The following is a 17,845-nucleotide window of genomic DNA, read 5'->3' as shown; positions in this document are numbered from 1 at the left end:
AGCAAGTTTCGGAGCTACCAAGTGATTTTAGCAGCTTCTGAATGATTCTTTTCAGTAGTGGAGCCGTTGTGACAGCGCAGTGTGTTTGAAACTAATGTATTTCAAAACTGCTTGTGAGTTGCCCACGGGCGGCTTCTCTTTGGTCAGCTGTCACGGTGTTCTCTCTACTTTACCTGTAAATCATACACTTAAGCGACTTGGTTGAATTTCATTTACGGACCACATTTGAAAAGTAAAGACTATGGAATTGAATTGGAATCTAATTGTAAAAGAACCTGTTATTTTTTATGTGTAGGTAAATTTATGATTAAGCTTCACAGAGGACTGCAGGTTTTTAAAAATGCTGTCTAGAATTCATGGAGACAGTTTGAATTTCTTTTTGTTTAGTTTACAGAGCCCTTGAAAATAGATAATTCTTCTTAAGACAACTAGTTGGATAGGGAGAGATGGGAGACCTGTCTTTGAATCATCACATTCCCATTTCATTGTAAAAGCATGGGGATTCTTTTGTGGTTATTATAGGAGCCTTAACATGTGAGCCTAAACCTCCGCCTCCCGCTGCTATGAGGGATTTCAGTGAGTGGGCACCTGCAGTGTCCTGATAGCAAAGTTGTTGTTTATTCACTCAGTTCTGTCTGACTCTTTGTGACTCCGTGGATTGTAGCCCGACAGGCTTCTCTGTCCATGGGATTCTCCAGGAAAGTATACTGGAGCGGGTTACCATTTCCTTCTCCAGGGGATCTTCCTAACCCAGGGATCAAATCCGCCTCTCCTGCTTTGGCAGTTGGATTCTTCACCACTGAGCCACCTGCGAAGCCCCATGATAACAACAAAACCCCACTAAAATATTAAACAGGAAAAATCAAGTAGACGGCGCATTCTCATCTGCCCTTTCTCAATTGTGGCGTCTTGGACTGGGCAGATCGCTTGTGCCTTGGGAGGCAGCTGCATGTTGAGTTCTCTGGCAGAAGTCGGGACAAGTAGAGTTGTGAGAATGCTGCCTTTTTGTCTTTCTGACCATATTTGGATGCAAACTGCGTTTTTGTTCTCCCACCACCTCTCATCAGAGGCATGCTCTGGGCTTCATTCCAGATACGAGGTCATCAGAAAGTGCTGTGTGCCCACTAGGGCTTACTTTCTTGGGAGAAAAAGAAAGATGTTTGATTGGCACATGAAGCTCTGTGGATGGCAGGACCGTTGTACCCGTGGGGTAGAGGTGGGGTCAGTCAGTAGTTCACAGCATGTGGCTCTTTGGCGGGAAAACCAGGCTGGGTTCAAGGGCCAGCCCTTGAAGCCCACTGTCACCCTTGCTTTTCCCCTGGAATGCATGCGGTTCACATCTCCCCCCAGGCTCACCCACTGCACAATGGGCGTGCAGCGTGGGAAGAGGACCGTCCTGTGCACAAATAGCACACATTGCAGTAGAGACACTGCAGATGGTTGTTGAACACGTGCCTTCAGGGAAACGCTAGAAAGTGGTAGCGCTGCCCTCACCCTGGCCCGGACCCCTTGGGACTGGGGGTGCTTCTCTCTGTATGGTGTCACTGGTGATACCTTGCTGGACGCGCACTGCAGTTGAATTGTGTGCACACTTTATTTTTCAGTATTTGTTTGCTTGCTTGCTCCGGGTCTTAGGTATGGCACACAGACTTAACTGCCCCGCAGCATGTGGGGATGTTAGCTCCCCAAACAGGGATAGAACCTGCACCCCCTGCATTGGAAGGCAGATTCTTAACCGCTGGACAACCAGGGAAGTACCAGAGAACGGGTTTTGTTTTGTTTTTTCTCTCTTTCTTTTAATCTTTTGGCCACACTAAGTGATATGTGGGATCTTGGTTCCCTGATCAGGGATCCATTCCGTGTCCCCTGCATTGAAAGGTGAATTCTTAACCACTCAACCATGCAATATTATAAGGGGTGCATTCTGGGCTGGTCACTGACAGCATCAGAGAACTAAATCTCTCTGTCTTGCCTGCAGGGCCTGGCCCATCTCCACATCCATCACGTGATCCACCGCGACATCAAGGGCCAGAACGTGCTGCTGACCGAGAACGCAGAGGTGAAGCTAGGTAAGTGTGATCTGATGCCTGCCAGGGTAGAGTCCTCTGTTGGCGTCACCCCCGTTACCCGTTCCGTCCTGTTGGAGAAGTGGGAGCCAGGCTTAGCTCTTAGAACGGCTCCAGGCCCGCTTTGTCCGTGCCCCAGACTCCGCCAGCAGTCCCTCTCGTGGTCCCTGTGGGAAACTCAGGGACGCGGTGGGTACAGGCCCCTGGGGACGCCCCCAGGCTGGTTGAGCATCTTGGCGCTGTGGTGACTTGGCTCTGGCGGGGGTGCTCCTTACCCGCGTTGCCGGAGGGTCGCACATCCACACTGTGCCTGTGTGTGGTTTTACTGTGAAGACCCTGCTCCTCTGTGTGTGCATCCTGTTCTTGACTGGTTTGCTCACTGTGGTCCACTGTCCTTCCTTCCTCTGGCTGCAGTGGACTTCGGGGTGAGCGCCCAGCTGGACAGGACCGTGGGGAGGAGGAACACGTTCATAGGCACCCCATACTGGATGGCCCCCGAGGTCATCGCCTGTGACGAGAACCCGGACGCCACCTACGATTACAGGGTAAGGTGCCAGCAGCCTGGCCTCATGGGCTCGCCGGTCCTGGGCGTGGGGTCTGACCCCACTTTCCCCTCCCTGCCCCGGCGAGGACCGCGTGGACTCCTGCTGTAGGGCACATCTGATCTGCCGGGACAGTATTTTGAGGCTTTTTGTGTGTGTGGTCCGTTCTGCATCAGCTCTGTTCTAAGTCAGGTGCTGCTTTCAAGACGGGAGGGGCCCGTCGGTCTCCGAAATGTTTTGGCCCCAGTCAATTTAGCACTTCTGCTGTTTACTGTTCTTTTTAATTTGAAGAGTGTCAGATATTTATTATTTCAGAAATATTGTCAGATTACATAGCAAGCACTTTGTGTGAAATTTCAGAGTCTTGCTAAAGAGCTGTACACCTTTGATTTGGTCACAAATGTGTTTAAAACTCTTGAGAGTGACCTCTAGAGACGTGTATCAATAATGCACTTCTTGATCCTGATGAAAAGTCTTGTTTGATCATCAGACTCTGGCTGAGAGTTGGATCATAGGTACGGCAAGTGGTTCTAATTAACAATCATTATTATCATTATTGCATAACTTTTCACAAAGCTGTGCAATACAAGGCAGATTGTATAGCTTTTCCATCACCGTCTTCATGAGTTGACTGAACTTTACAAGTTGATCATTTATTTACTTGGAAGGTGTTCTTCCAGATGTGTTTGTGCTTGTGATTTCTTGGCAAACTTCTTTTTGATTCGTACCCCCAAAGAATGCATTTACGTGATTTGTGTGAATGACCAGTGGTGGTGAGTTCCTGGCCTCACGGTGAGGATGGTGCGCTAACGTCTTCTTTGTCCTGCAGAGTGACCTCTGGTCCTGCGGCATCACTGCCATTGAGATGGCTGAAGGCGCTCCTCGTAAGTAGCCTGCCTTCCTTGTTAGCCCGGTTCTATGCAATGTAAACCTGGTCTCATGGCTCCAGAAACAGTGGCTTCATGAATGGAGCTGTTCCTGGTGGAGCGTTCAGGTGAAGGAATCATAAATACAGTGGAGTTTTAGATGTGAAAGGAGTTCTTGGCACATGTCAGTCCTTCTGAAGGTCTCCCTGAGGTTCATGGGCCACGTTACCTTTTAAGTTGTAATTAGATGTGTGACCTGAATTTATTCTAACATCAGATAATGACAGTCCACTCCAGTATTTTTGCCTGGAGAATCCCATGGACAGAGGAGCCTGGCGGACTCAGTCCATGGGGTTGCAAAAGTTGGACAGGACTGAGCATGCACACACACACAGTAATAGGCAATAATTTTTCTTTTTATAGTTTGAACTTAGTATTCAGTGAAACTGGTCCTAATACAGGAAATTTCCGTTTTACTTATGTTTTAACTTTAAAAATAGAGGCACAACCTTTTATCCATGGAATATTTTTTTTTTTTTTTAGTATTACCTGTGAAATTTTGCTTCCACTTTGGATTAAGTCAGTGACAACTTCATGAAATTGGTTTTTAATTAGGAACAGAGTAGAATTGCAGAAAGCAAAGGAAAAAAAAGAAACCTATTATTTTTTGCTGGTCCCCCTTGAATATATAACATTTGGTACTTAGTTGCTGCTGACTAAATATTTGTTGAATGAATGATACAAGGTTGCCCCCAGCTAGGGATTTAGTTGCACTGCAGAAGTGGCCATCTATCTTGCTCACCCTGTGCTCCATCGTGTCCCCTGAGGACCTGAGACGGGGCAGGACTGCCCGACGCTTTGTCTGGTTCCCTTTCGCCCGGGAACAGCATCCTCTCTTTTAGCCCTATCTCCCAGCTGTCTTGTAAGGTGCTTGTGAAGGTGAATAAACACACGGAAATACCTGTGTCCACGTGCACCTCTCAAGCCTTCACTGGGCCAGTGATCAGAGGATAAATAGTCATCAAACAAAATTAAACAATCCCACTCACTCCCCGATTTCAGGAACACTCACTCTAACAGTAAGCAGTGAACACGCTTGCTAATGCTCCTGAGTTCCAGGCATCGTGTGAAGAAAGGCTTCACAGCTATGTCTCATTTAATCCTCACGACAGTCCTATGAAAATAAAGATATTTTTGTTGTCATCCGATAGATGCCTTAAGCTGTTAACTCCTTTCGGACTTTGAATCAGCATTTATCTTTGATTTATGGGTGCTTTCCAGTGTGTTTGAAATGGTCCAGTCTTCTCGCCCTCGTCGTGTTTTGCTGTGCTTCAGTGGGGGGTTCAGGGTATGTTCTCAGCTGCATAACTAGATGTGCAGGCTGCTTGACATGAAGCATGCCGATCAGACAATGGGCAGAGTGTGTGATGTCACGAGTGGGTCCCGGAAACGGAGACCGAGTGAGCTGAATGCATAACTGACACGCCCTCTCCTCCCCACAGCTCTCTGTGACATGCATCCCATGAGAGCCCTGTTTCTCATCCCCCGAAATCCTCCTCCCCGGCTGAAGTCCAAAAAATGGTAAGATACACGTGCTTTGTTGTCATTCTCTTCCTTTTTTTAAAAAAAAGAAAAGTGTTCCTTTTTAGTTTGACTTCAGGACAAAATCTTGGCCATTCTGACTCCCAAAGAAATCAAGAGTCAGTGTCCCAAAACACAAGTTACAAAGTGTATTGCTTTAGTTTTTAATGTTCTTTTTCCTCTTAATCCATTGTCCTTGAATGATAAAATAGCGCCAAGTGATTCTATGAAACACCACCACAATATTTTTAAAAGGTTCTATTTTAATATTTAAATATACTTCTCAGTGTAGTGGACTACCCTGGTGGCTGAGACAGAAAGAATCTTCCTGCCATGCAGGAGACCCTGGTTTGATCCCTGGGTCAGGAAGATCCCCTGGAGAAGGGAATGGCAACCCACTCCAGTGTTCTTGCCTGGAGAATCCCATGGACAGAGGAGCCTGTCAGGCTATAGTCCATAGGGTCGCAGAGTCAGACATGACCGAGCAACTAACCCACACTCAGTGTAATAGATTTCTATACGGCTGTACATGAAGAAGCAAAGTTGTGTTGACTTATACTTTCTAGTTGAAGGGATATTTTAATAAAACTCATGGAAGGGTTCACTGTTGTCATGGCAGGACTTTGAATTCTGAGGGGCCCTTGCTGCCCCAGCAGAATGCGTTGGAGGAGGGGTCCTCTCCCTGGGCTGCCCCTTCCTTCCCCCTCCCAATTAATTCTGATAAACAGATTAACTCTGATAAATAGCGTCGATCCCGGGGAGGGAGATGGTGCTAACCTCCAGACACAGAAGAGTTCAGAAGTGCAATGGGGCGGGCAGATGCTGCTTTGGTGTGGTTTTGAAGTCTCGGAGGAAGAACACAGTGCTGTGTTCTTTCGGCCTGAGAATTTTGCCCCCTCGCTCCCTCTGAGGGTTGTTCTGAACCTCCCCTGTGGGCACCTGTCTGTGCCCGGGCTCCCATGCGTGCGGGCCTCCCTCCCTCCCTGCTCTTCTGTTTCCTGGGCTTGGCTGTCGGTCTTACCTGCTGTGTGTGTTTCTTTTCCTTCCTGAAGCTGTTCTCACCCGTTTTCCAGGTGGTGGTGTCTCCTCTTAGGTTCTTGCTTCTAATTCTGAAATACACCAAAGATCCCCGTTTTGGCCTCCTCCTGCTAACTGTTGGGGTGGAGGGTGCTTCAGACGGTAAAGAATCTGTCTCCCATGCAGGAGACCTGAGTTCAATCCCTGGGTCAGGAAGATCCCCTGGAGAAGAAAATGGCAACCCACTCCAGTATTCTGGAGAATTCCCTGGACGGAGGAGCCTGGCGGGCTGTAGTCCATGACGTCGAAAGGAATCGTCTATGGCTGAGCGACTGACACTTTCACTTTACCAGCTCTTAGGTCTGCTCTACTCGGGGGCGCGTCCTCTGATGTCCTAGAGCAGCGGTCCCCAACCTTTTGGGCACCAGGGACCAGCTTCATGGAAGACAGTTTTTCCACTGACTGGGGTGGGGGGAAGGTTTTGGGGTGATTCAAGAGCATTACATTCAGGGTTTGAGCTCCTCTGAGAATCTCACGCTGTGGCTGATATGCCAGAAAACAAAGCTCAGGTGATAGAGAGAGCGATGAGGAGTGGCAGCAAATACAGGGGAGGCTTCACTCCCTCGCCCGCTGCTCACCTCTTGCTGTGTGGGCTGGTACGGACCTGGGGGTTGGGGTCCCCTGTTCCAGAGGCCGCTAGTCCACTGGTGTAGACACGCCATATGTATTTTCACTTTTGTTTCTCTCCTGTTCCCTCTGTCTTCCCGTCTTCCCCCTTTCATCTGCTGGCGAGGTTTCCTCTTCCTTCATCCTTTCTTTCACCACATTCAGCTCCAGGGAACCGAGGTTGTCTGGTTCCACTTACCAGTTCTTGGAGAGGTTCTTTAAGGCAATGATTGAGCCCCAGTTGGTCTCCTGTATTATTAAAACATGACAACCGTGTGCGCCCACCGGTGGCCAGCCCTGGGAAACCCCGTGTGAACAGTAGGTGTCACTAGGGAGTCAGCTGTGGGGCTGGGTGACACTTTATCCGCCTCATGCAAACTGAGCAACGCTCATTTTCTTTGCTTATTCTCAGATTTTATTGAAGGGAGCTTATGCTCCATCTTCAGGGTATTTTCACAGTTTGTCAGTCAGTCGCTTATGCCGCCCGTGACTTGCGGGCGTGGATCAACTGCTGTGTATACAGCACAGTGAAATAGAGACACGTGTAGATAACAGTGGAGTCTCCCTGTGTTCTTTCACCAAACTGCCTCTAGCTAAGCTGGAGTTCACATCACTGCCTCAGCTTACCCGGGTGTTCCGAAGGGTCGAGAGGGTCACAAATGTGAAGGCCCTCTTGCTTTACGGATGCTGTCTTTCTGTCCACAGGTCGTGAGTTTCCACAACCACTTTGGCAGAAGTGGCCTTTGAAAAATGATCAGCAAACTCTCAGCAGAAGCTGACAGTTGTGTTTAAAGACTGTATCGTAGATGATCATTTCTCTGGTGTTAATCTGTACATGGCCCGTGAGAAGCCCTTTGGAATTCTTTATCTTAAGGTTTCATCCTCAAACTCTCCAGTGTGAAGGTCTCAGGAGTGACTCAGGCATTTGTATTTTTAATAAACTCCCCAAATGGTCCTCCTGGGCCCCGGGATTTGGGAATCCGTGTGCCTTAGCATTCCTCTACCGCTGTGTAGAATCCTGTGCATCCCTCCTTAACCGCAGAACAAGGCCACAGCTTCTTCAAGTGGCTGAGGGCCCTTCTCTGCACTGACCCTGACCTAGTTCTTTTAACTCTTTTCCCACTTTTCATTGCAACATCAGAAAGCAATTCACTGTCCCCCTTGGACTCTGATGCCTCGTCACTCTGGAACGGTGGCTTTTCTTGGGAAGATTAAATATCCTCCTTTTTCTTGATGTAGAACCCACTGCACTGCCTCAGTTCTTTTTTCTTCCTCACAATTTGATTAAACATCCGCTACTGAATATACATACGCTGTTTCCTATGTGTATGTCTTACAGCATAAACAAATGTAAATTGTTCTCACATAAATATTTGTTGGATTGAACAAAAATAGTAAGTTCTGAGTACAAATAGAAGAGAGAAGAACTGATTCTCTCTCCTCCAGTTTTTTTTAATATTTAATTTTATATTGAAGTGTGGTTGATTTACAATTATCGCATTAGTTTCAAGCGTGCAGCAAAGCGATTCAGTTACTCATATACACATACCTGTTCCTTTGCAAATTCTCTTCCCATTTAGGTTATTACAGAGTATTACGCAAAGTTTCCCTGTGCTATACAGTAGGTCCTTGGCATTATCTGTTTTATTTGTTTATTTTTTAAACTCTTTATTTTATATTGGAGTGTAGCCAGTTAATAATGTGATAGTTTCAGGTGGACAGAAAGAACTGTTAAAGCATGAAGTAAATGGAAAGGACTAAACTCATTCTCTCAATCACATTTTTAAAGACTGAATAACTCATTCATTCAACAAAAATTGACTGCATACCTATTGCAGTTGACATGCTCCGAGCTGGGCCTTGCTGACCAACGGGAAAGCAGGAACCAGTCCTGACCTGTACGGTTATAAGCCAGGAGGAGAGACAGACATAAACGTGAAGTGTGCGGTGTGTTACATGCAGAGAGCCCGAAAGGAAGGGCTCCTGGCTTAGGGCGTGTGGCGCAGTGTTGCCAGGAGAGGTTTATGGACGGGAAGCTGAGCCGAGTCTCCAATAACAGGGTGGCTGAGAGTGTCTCTGCTGAGGCCACGGAGGGGTCACCATGAGCCAGAAATGGAGAAATGAGCAAAAATAAAGTGTCTGGTGGGGTAGGTGTTGGCAACAGGTTCAGTGCCCCCCTCAGCACTGTTATTTCTGCCCTTGTCTGTTAAGTGTAGGGCTTCCCTGCTGGCTCGGTGGTAAAGAGTCCGCCTGCCAGTGCACTAGAAATGGTTTTATTCCTGGGTTGGGAAGCCCCTGGAGGAGGGAATGGCAGCCCGGTCCAGTGTACTTGCCTGGGAAACCCCATGGCCAGAGGAGCCTGGTGGGCTACAGTCCATGGGGTCGCAAGAACCAGACATGACTTAGTGGCTAAACAGTGACATAAAGGGTGGAGAGCTGACACGTATCTCAGCCTAAAACTGATGGAAATGTTACCCGAACAAGGTCCAGATCCTCAAACCACTTACCCGGGTCCCTCTCTCGTCCCGTGTCTGTCCTTGTCTGTAAGGATCCACCATCTCTCCTCTGTCACCTTCACGTTCGCAAAGGCCTTCCTTCATTTGCTTTCTTCCTCCCCCGGAATCTACGATCAGCAGGCAGCATTAACTCCACTGCCCCCGCGGCCCCCAATGTGCACTGTGACTCCTGAACTGTGGCCCCCAGGGTCCCTGCTTCGTTCCTGTTTTACCCCCGTGCATTTGCAGCGCTGCTCACAGTGAATCCTGAAGCCTCGCCTCATGTACCAGCTTGTAAATTACTGGTATTTTGGAGCTTTGCTCTTCATGGTAGAAATCTGATGATCTTTTTTAACTTTCTCTTCTAGGTCCAAGAAATTTTTTAGTTTTATAGAAGGATGCCTGGTGAAGAATTACATGCAGCGGCCCTCCACCGAGCAGCTTCTGAAGCATCCTTTCATTAGGGATCAGCCGAACGAAAGGCAGGTTAGAATCCAGCTTAAGGATCATATAGACCGGACCAGGAAGAAGAGAGGAGAGAAAGGTATGAAGTCTGGCTTTATTCTCATCTTAAATGTTCTTTTAGGGTTTTGCCCACCAGAGTAGGTTGTCCCTTTCCTACTCGAGTTTGGGCTCGTCTGGCCGGGGCTTGAGTGTCTCGACCAACTTGGTCTGGGGGCCAGCCTGGCTCCGGCAGTGGCGACCCCGGGCAGCGGGGCCCTGCAGCCGGTCAGTCCGTGATGCCGTCTTGCTCCACCTCGGGTCACAGCTTGCTGGCTGCGCTTCTTACCGCGCTGGGGGTCTCATTCTCCATGTGGGCCATGCCGTGCTCAGCGTGCCGGCTGCACGTGTCACCATGGGCCTGTTACAGACTTCTCTCCTGCCCAAGGGTTTCCAGTGCTTTAAGCTGCTGTGGGGCTGTGACAGGCCTATGCTCTTGTCTCCTTTTGCTGTTCTATTTCATCAGATTTTCCCTGGCTCCACCTTTATACTTATTAGCTTTTTTATTTCAGTTGAAGTATAGTCGATTTGCACTGTTGCGTTCTTTTCTAATGTAAAGTGATTCAGTCATGTGTATATATATATTCTTTTTCATATGCGTTTCCATTATGGTTTGCTGCAGGATATTGAATATAGTGCCCTGTGCTGTTTGGTAGGACCTTGTTTATATATAGTAGTGTGTATCTGGTGACTTCCCAGGTGGTGCTAGTGGTAAAGAGCCTGCCAGCCAGTGCAGGTAGACGTAAGAGACTCAGATTCGATCCCTGGGTTGGGAAGATCCCCTGGGGGAGGGCATGGCAACGCACTCCAGTATTCTTGCCTGGAGAGTCCCATGGACAGAGGAGGCTGGTGGGCTGTGGTCTATACGGTTGTAAACAGTCAGAGATGACCGAAGTGAGTTAGCACACAGCGTCTTGTGGTATCTGCTAATCCTAAACTCTGAATTCATCCTGTCCATCTCTTTCCCCTTGGTAACCATCAGTTTTCCGCGTCTGTGATTCTATTTCTGTTTTGCATGTAAATCAGTTGATTTGTATCATTTTTTTAGATTTCACAAATACGTGATATATGGTATTTGTCTTCCTCTGCCTGATTTACTTCACCTTTATAATTTTGGAGAACATGTGATTTTGGTTTTCTGCTTGAGTACCTACTTTTTTCTCCATCCCGCAGACTTTTGTCTGTTGTTCTCTAAGATGATCCCTAAGTGCTAAAAATAACTGAATATATTCTCTTATTGCTTTGGTTTAGGAAGTTAAATCTCTCTTTGTTTTGACATTAGAGTGAGCTTTGTGAATTTGCTGATGCTCATGGCCCATTTTTCTTTCGTGTCGTGGGCTCTGTAGCCCCTCTCCCAACCCTGCACCCCCTGAGCTGAGCATCCCACACGGGATTGTCACGAGTATAAGGGAATCAGCTCCTCTGCTGGCCCAGGGCCTGAGCACCCATCCCAGTGGGACTCCCCATCAAGCTCTTCCTCCCCGCAAGTTGCCCGCACGTGTTACTGTTTTCTCCCAGAATATGTGGTTTGTGCTCAGTGGTGATGCTTCCCTACGTGCGGCGTCACCATGTGAACCGACCCGCTCTTCCTGCCCTGTCCTTTCCAGATGAGACCGAATACGAGTACAGCGGGAGTGAGGAGGAGGAGGAGGAGGCGCCTGAGCAGGAGGGGGAGCCCAGGTAAGGACGGCACGCGCCCTGCCGGGGTCGGGGCTGCAGGAGACGCCCTTGTCGTGGGAGGGCGTCTATCTCCCATCCTTACTATCTCCCATCCTTCCCTTCTTTCAAAGGCTCTTGTAAAGCACTCTCCCCGCTCTGGAGCTGCCTGCTGATTCTTTACTGAGACTGTGTCGCTTCCTCTCCCCACGGTTTGGAAATGGGCAGGCTGTCTTTGGCCCTGGGGCAGGGGAGCTTACCCACGGCAGTTCTTGCTCCAGGAGGTGTGGATGGAAAACATCTTGTAGCTTGTGACCCAGTCCCGCACAAACTGAATTGCCCCACTCACGGGCCACTTAGGGCCTCCGCTAAAAACACTATAGTCTTCCCCAAAACACGCCTGTTGGCTGGTTGGTTTTCCCCTTCCCACCCATGTGGTCACCAGCATTCACTGCCTTTATGAGGATGCGTTCTGGGCTGATCCATTTTGTAGTCTGTTTTGGCCCTCTCTGGGTCCCCAAGACACAGGGAAGCAGAAGGTTGAAGATTTGGTAGCAGGAACCTCATAGTGACTCGTTAATCAAGGAAGAGAGGATTTAAAAGCTTTAATAATGGTCTTGTCTGCCTGGTGTCCAATGTAGCCGACTAGCTGGTCACAAGGAGGGCCGGGAGTGTGGTTGAGAGACCCTGTGTGCAGAGAATGGATGTTTGAAGAGAGCATATCAAGACAAAAGAGAATTTATTGGGAAAAAAAACTCCATCACATCTTTTTGTAATTACATGAAAGATTTGAATCCATTTGAGACAAATTTTGAGAGCAGTGTGAACTGATTGCATGAGCAGTATGGTTGTTTGGGGTTAGGGATGTGATATAATGGAATAGTATGGTTGTTTGTGATGTAATGGAAGAGGCAATTGAGGAAGGTTTCTTTGCCATGTGATTCTGGGGGGTTTGAGAGTGGAGAAGTGACTCTCCCCCAGGAGACCAGCTGGGAGGGATGTGCTTCAGTTTACATGTGTGGTGGTGCATCCTTGTGACCCTTGGGCTCAGCTGCCGGGAGTAGAGAGAGCGAGAGGGTTACGCGGCAGGGAACGGGACCAGACAGGAGGGCGAGGATCGGTACGTGCTGACGGCGACTCCGCTGTGACTCCCTGCCTGGCCCGAAATGTGCTGATGCTGTTCCCGATGGGAAGTTAGGGGGTCACAGAGGGTCTAACAACGGGTGGAAGATGGTGGCTTCAGCTTTCCGCTGCACAGTTTGGGTGGACGTGAGAATCCTACCTAGAGACGTCCTGTCAAATCAGACACCCAGGACAGAGTTTTATGGTATTTATGACCATATGAAAGAAAGATGAAAGGTGATGCTATTGAACTGTGTGTGCTAAGTTGCTCAGTCGTGTCCGACTCTGTGACCCCATGGACTGTAGCCTGCCAGCCTCCTCTGTCCATGTGATTTTCCAGACAAGAATACTGGAGTGGGTGGCCTTTCCCTTCTCCAGAGCCTACCTAGAGATGTCCTATCAAATTAAACACTCAGGACTGAGTTTTAAGGCATTGATGATGCAGATGAAAGAAGAGGTGATGCTATTGAACTGTAGGTTTTGGTTATCCCCGTGGGTTTGTCTGCCGGGTCTTGGGGCGGGAGGAGCCCAGAAGATGTAGATGTGGATGTAGACTGGCTCGCGCCCCTGAAAGCCACTCAACCTGCTTCCTCCCACAGCTCCATCGTCAATGTGCCGGGGGAGTCGACGCTGCGCCGGGACTTCCTGCGGCTCCAGCAGGAGAACAAGGAGCGCTCCGAGGCCCTGAGGAGGCAGCAGCTCCTGCAGGAGCAGCAGCTCCGGGAGCAGGAGGAGTACAAACGGCAGCTGCTGGCGGAGAGGCAGAAGCGGATCGAGCAGCAGAAGGAGCAGAGGCGGCGGCTGGAAGAGGTAGAAGAGGACAGTGTTCGAGGCGGGTCCCACTGTCTAGTCCCAGGGGCATCCAGGTGCTCCGAGGGCCGTTCTCCGTGGTCCTCTCCCCGGCTTGGCCACGCCAGACAGTCCGGTTCCCTCCGGCAGGACGGCACATGCCCAGAGGCCCCAGGAATGTTCTTCCCTTGTGTGATCTTTAGGGACCCGCCCCGCCCCGTTACTCATGCTCTTCATGCAGGTCGTGGGTGGCGTCACCCTGGGTCTGCGGAGGCTGTGTCCACTGCGGGCTGAGTTGGCTGGCTCAGCCTTGACCTCGTTTCGCTTTCACTCTTGGCCTCGGGGTCCAAGCTGGTGTGTCTTAAATATTTTCCTAAAACTTTTAGACCTTTCCACAGGGAAAACATTTTTTTTTTTCTACAAATGCCTTCACTTCATGTTCATTTAAGAGGGAAGGATAAAGAAAAGAATTACATCGGGCATAATACAAATGCTGTTTTGTAATCTGGCGGTTGTGGGGGATTAGTTCTTTGTAGGGGACACTTTTTGTACCACCAGCTCCTTTAACTCACTGAGACTGTCAACACTGGTAATGTGATTACTAGGGCTTCTTCCTTTTTAATTCTCAGAGACACTGTTCCCTATATTTCACTTGAGGCTCAAAAGACCCTTTTTCTTTTTTAATCTAATTTTAATTTGTTTTAATTTTTTGTTTTCTTTCCCTGACTGCCATTTGCTGTATACTTTACAGCTTCAGATTTCTCACTTACAGTAGTTTATTTCCATTTACTTCATCTTATTGTTTCACCTTTATCCTTGATGCCAGGAAAAAGAACCCCAAAGAACAATCAACCTATTGATACTGTACAGTGGAGTTTAATTTAAATAACAGCACATGGTGGTTTTTTTTCCCCAAGATTTTTTTTGTGTGTGTGGATCATTTAAAAAAATTTTTTTTGTTGAATTTGTAATGGTATTGCTTCTGTTACATGTTTTGGTTTTTTTTTGCCAAGAGGTACTTGGGGTCTTTGTACCCCGACCAGGGATCGAACTTATACCCCTGCATTGGAAGGTGAAGTCTTAACCACTGGGTTGGCAGGGAAGTCCCACCACACATGCTTTTTCCCAAGCTACTTAAGGGTACATTTTGTGGAGAAAACCTCTGCTTTGTTCTGTGTGTTATCTGGTAACTCAGTGGTGAAGAATCCACCTACCAGGGCAGGAGATGTAAGAGATGTGGGTTTGATCCCTGGGTCAGGAAGATCCCCTGGAGGAGGAAATGGCAATCCGCTCCAGTGTTCTTGCCTGAGAAATCCCATGGACAGAGGAGCCTGGCTGTCTACAGTCCATGGGGTTGCACGGGAGTCGGACATGACTCAGCGACTGAACCTGCATGCACACAACTTCTGTTAAAGTCAGTAAGCCAGTGCAGTATCTGTGAATGAACCCCACTATTATCAGCACTGACCTAGTTAGAAAAGTTAGACTTTTGAGATGAAAGCACTGCTTTTAAATGCCGATCTGGAAAAAGAACTTCAAGATAATTAAAGCATAGTTGGAAAAGTACATATTTACTCAGGCATGCTTGGAAAAATTTAAGTAAGAAGGAAATCTCTTTATAATTTGAGAGCTTTGGAAATGACTTTACAGCAGCATGCAGGTTTTCAGTTTGTTAGGTTTTGTTTTTAAAGAAAGAATGATTTAAGAAAGTAAGAATGACATCAGCTTGAAAATACTTCAAAGGATTTTTATTATGTTTATCATTCTTAATGGGGTAACCTGAGCAGGCATGTTTCTTAGATTCTTGGGTTTTGTTGCTTGAAGTCGCAGGCAGAACGTTAATCCAGTGTGGATTGATGTTGCTGAGTTGGTGGCTGATGGTGTGTGTGTTTAATTTTGGCCATTTTCTTTTAAAGTTCTATTGTGAAAGGCCAGCTTTTCATCTTAGTGATCTCTTAAGGTATTTATTTACTAAGGGCCTTCTTTAACCCCCCAGCACACACACACCCCAATTAAAGGTCTGTTCTGACTGTAGTGGTTTGTATGGTTGGAGTTTAAATTTTGGCTCTTGATCCAGTTTGCAGCTTCAAGTGCTAGCACATAATGTGGAAGAGGAGTTGGTAACTGCATTGTTCTTTGCCTCGGCCATCAGCCTCCCAGTCAGGACTTGTTTAGTGAATTAGTCAGGGAAATGTACCACATGCCACATTATCCTGTGGATTTTTAAGATGTGTGTAGCTTATCTTACCTATAAGACTTGGACGAGAGGGGCTGTGTCTGATTCATTTTGTGTTCCCACGATGCTTCATGAGTATTTCTCAAACGGAGGAATCAGCATTTGTAGCTTGGTTATAAGTGTCCTGGGAACTCGCACCCATTCTTCAATGAACTTTTGGGCTTGAGATCTCTTGAGTTCCAGAGCCACTTTGTTGTTATTTAGACGCTCAGTTGTGTCCAACTCTTTGCAACCCCATGGACTCTAGCCCACCAGGCTCCTCTGTCTGTGGAATTCTCCAGGCAGGAAGACTGGAGCGGCTTGCCATCTCCTTCTGCAGGGGATCTTCCCTACCCAGGGATCCAACCTGCGTCTCCTGCATTGGCAGGCAGATTCTTTGCCTAGCCACCTCAGAGGACCTGGCAGAACATCCTTAGCCACAAAGGATGTGTTACTTTCTCTCTGAAACTTTCCCTTGTCTTCTCTGGAGACAGAAACTTGTACCCTGAGGCTGGTGTGAGGTGGACCCTTGACTCAGCGGCCGTGCGGTGGGCAGGGTGTGCAGGCACCCAGCGCTGCTTCTGCTGCAGCCTGTCTGACTGACCTGGAGGGGAATTGTTGCATATCCTCATGCCTTCCTCTGCTGTGGTTCTTGAGCTACGCTAGAGACTCGTTGCTGTTGAGTCACTAAGTTGTATCTGACTCTTGGGGACCCCATAGACTGCAGCACTGCCAGTGCTGGAGACTGTTTCAGTGTAAATTAACTTTAGTGAAATAAAACGAAAAGCTCAGTTCCCCCCAGTTTAGGTGCTGGGTAGCAGCCTGGGGCCGGTGGCCGCTGTGCTGAGATAGGGTACCTCCCCATCCCAGGGGTGCTGCTAGCCAGCATTCTGCACGTTTGTGGGAGGACTTGATTTGTATCCACGCGGTGGCCCTGCTTCACTGACAGAGGTGCGTCTGGGCCTGATGAGAAGTGGCCAGACGTGCGCCCAGGTCACACTGGTACTCAAAGGAAAGGCCGGAGAGCAAGTCTGCCGCCTCAGTAGCACCTGTAAATAGGATGCAGGGTGCTGTCTGGTTAACGGCGGGAGTCAAGAGTGGTCCTTGACCGGGAGCCCACCACCCTGTCAGCCCTGGACAAGTGACTTATGTTTCCTCCTCAGTGGAGTAGGAGTGAGGGGCTTCCTAGGTTTGTCTGAGAATTGCAATAGGTAAGGGGACGCGGAAGGAAGGCTGTCAGATACTTAGCACCGTGCCGACACAGAGTGAGCTTCAGCTACGCTGGTGTTTATCTTCACGAATAATAATCATGACGTCTCTTAATTTTCTTGGTGTCGCTTCCTCTTTCCCTGGTGTATGCTTCTTTTTTTCCCTCTTTGAAGTATTTCTCTCCACTTTTTTTCTCCCCCCTATTTCTGTTCTCCTGTATTCATTTCTCTACTTTTCCTTCTGACTTGAGAGCCTTGAGTAACCCTGTCAGTGATACTCAGAGGTACTGAGTTCGTCTTTCCCTCGTTGCTGTGGTTCAGTGAAGAACAAGGAATAGCTGATATCAAAATGAAACCCAGCTCTGACCTGTACTTATGAGGATGCTGGTGTGTGGGCAGAGGACAGCATGGAAATAGTCGACTGGTGGAGGTGGGGTCCCCCAGCTCCGCTCTCGCATCTCCCTGTAAGCGGACAGCACGCCGTCCTGGGCACTGTGGCCGGGCAGTCTGCTGACAATACACCGTCTTGACTTTCGCAGCAACAAAGGAGAGAGCGGGAAGCCAGAAGGCAGCAGGAACGTGAGCAGCGGAGGCGGGAACAGGAGGAGAAGAGGCGGCTGGAGGAGCTGGAGAGACGGCGGAAGGAAGAGGAGGAGCGGAGGCGGGCGGAGGAGGAGAAGAGGAGAGTGGAGAGGGAGCAGGTCAGTCCTCGGGGGTGTTCTGGCCGGAACTTTGGGGCTTTGTCACTTGGCGGAGTTGGGGGATTGCAGGCAGAAAGCACACATAACATACGCATGTGCACACGCGCACATGCACACACACAGAAGTTTAGGACTTTAGAGGTTGGAAGCATTCACTCTAGTAAATTGATTCTCTTGTCTTTACCAAGAGATACATAAATCATTACACTCAGACACATCTCTCAAAACCAGAAGGGTAGTCTCCACTATTATGATGCCTGAAAGATTTCTAAATGTGTCCTCTCAGGTTTGGCTTAAATGCTTTGAACCTCAAATATCTGGATAATAAAAAAGGAAATTTAAAGCCAACCATGAGACATTTCCTATGAGAAATGTTTGAAGCATCCAATGACTGATTATTTTAAGATATATTTGCAGATA

General features: G+C 48.3%; 1 protein-coding gene across 34 annotated transcripts in view; it reads left to right on the top strand.

Annotated features, from left to right (window-relative positions):
• The window catches only part of MAP4K4 (mitogen-activated protein kinase kinase kinase kinase 4), a 146,781-nt gene that overhangs the window by 96,924 nt on the left and 32,012 nt on the right, over nucleotides 1-17,845 (top strand). For all 34 annotated transcript variants that reach the window (XM_065929681.1, XM_065929674.1, XM_065929698.1 and 31 more), the window contains exons 6-13: nucleotides 1,979-2,069; nucleotides 2,481-2,611; nucleotides 3,438-3,492; nucleotides 4,977-5,055; nucleotides 9,602-9,777; nucleotides 11,342-11,414; nucleotides 13,112-13,322; nucleotides 17,264-17,425. In XM_065929681.1, coding sequence (XP_065785753.1) covers nucleotides 1,979-2,069; nucleotides 2,481-2,611; nucleotides 3,438-3,492; nucleotides 4,977-5,055; nucleotides 9,602-9,777; nucleotides 11,342-11,414; nucleotides 13,112-13,322; nucleotides 17,264-17,425 — 978 coding nt within the window. The remainder of the gene's footprint in view (nucleotides 1-1,978; nucleotides 2,070-2,480; nucleotides 2,612-3,437; nucleotides 3,493-4,976; nucleotides 5,056-9,601; nucleotides 9,778-11,341; nucleotides 11,415-13,111; nucleotides 13,323-17,263; nucleotides 17,426-17,845) is intronic.

This window comes from Muntiacus reevesi, chromosome 3 (genome assembly GCF_963930625.1).
Source record: "Muntiacus reevesi chromosome 3, mMunRee1.1, whole genome shotgun sequence".
Classification (NCBI taxonomy): domain Eukaryota; kingdom Metazoa; phylum Chordata; class Mammalia; order Artiodactyla; family Cervidae; genus Muntiacus; species Muntiacus reevesi.
Note: the sequence above shows the minus strand (reverse complement) of the source record. Positions and strands in the feature narration are given on the sequence as shown.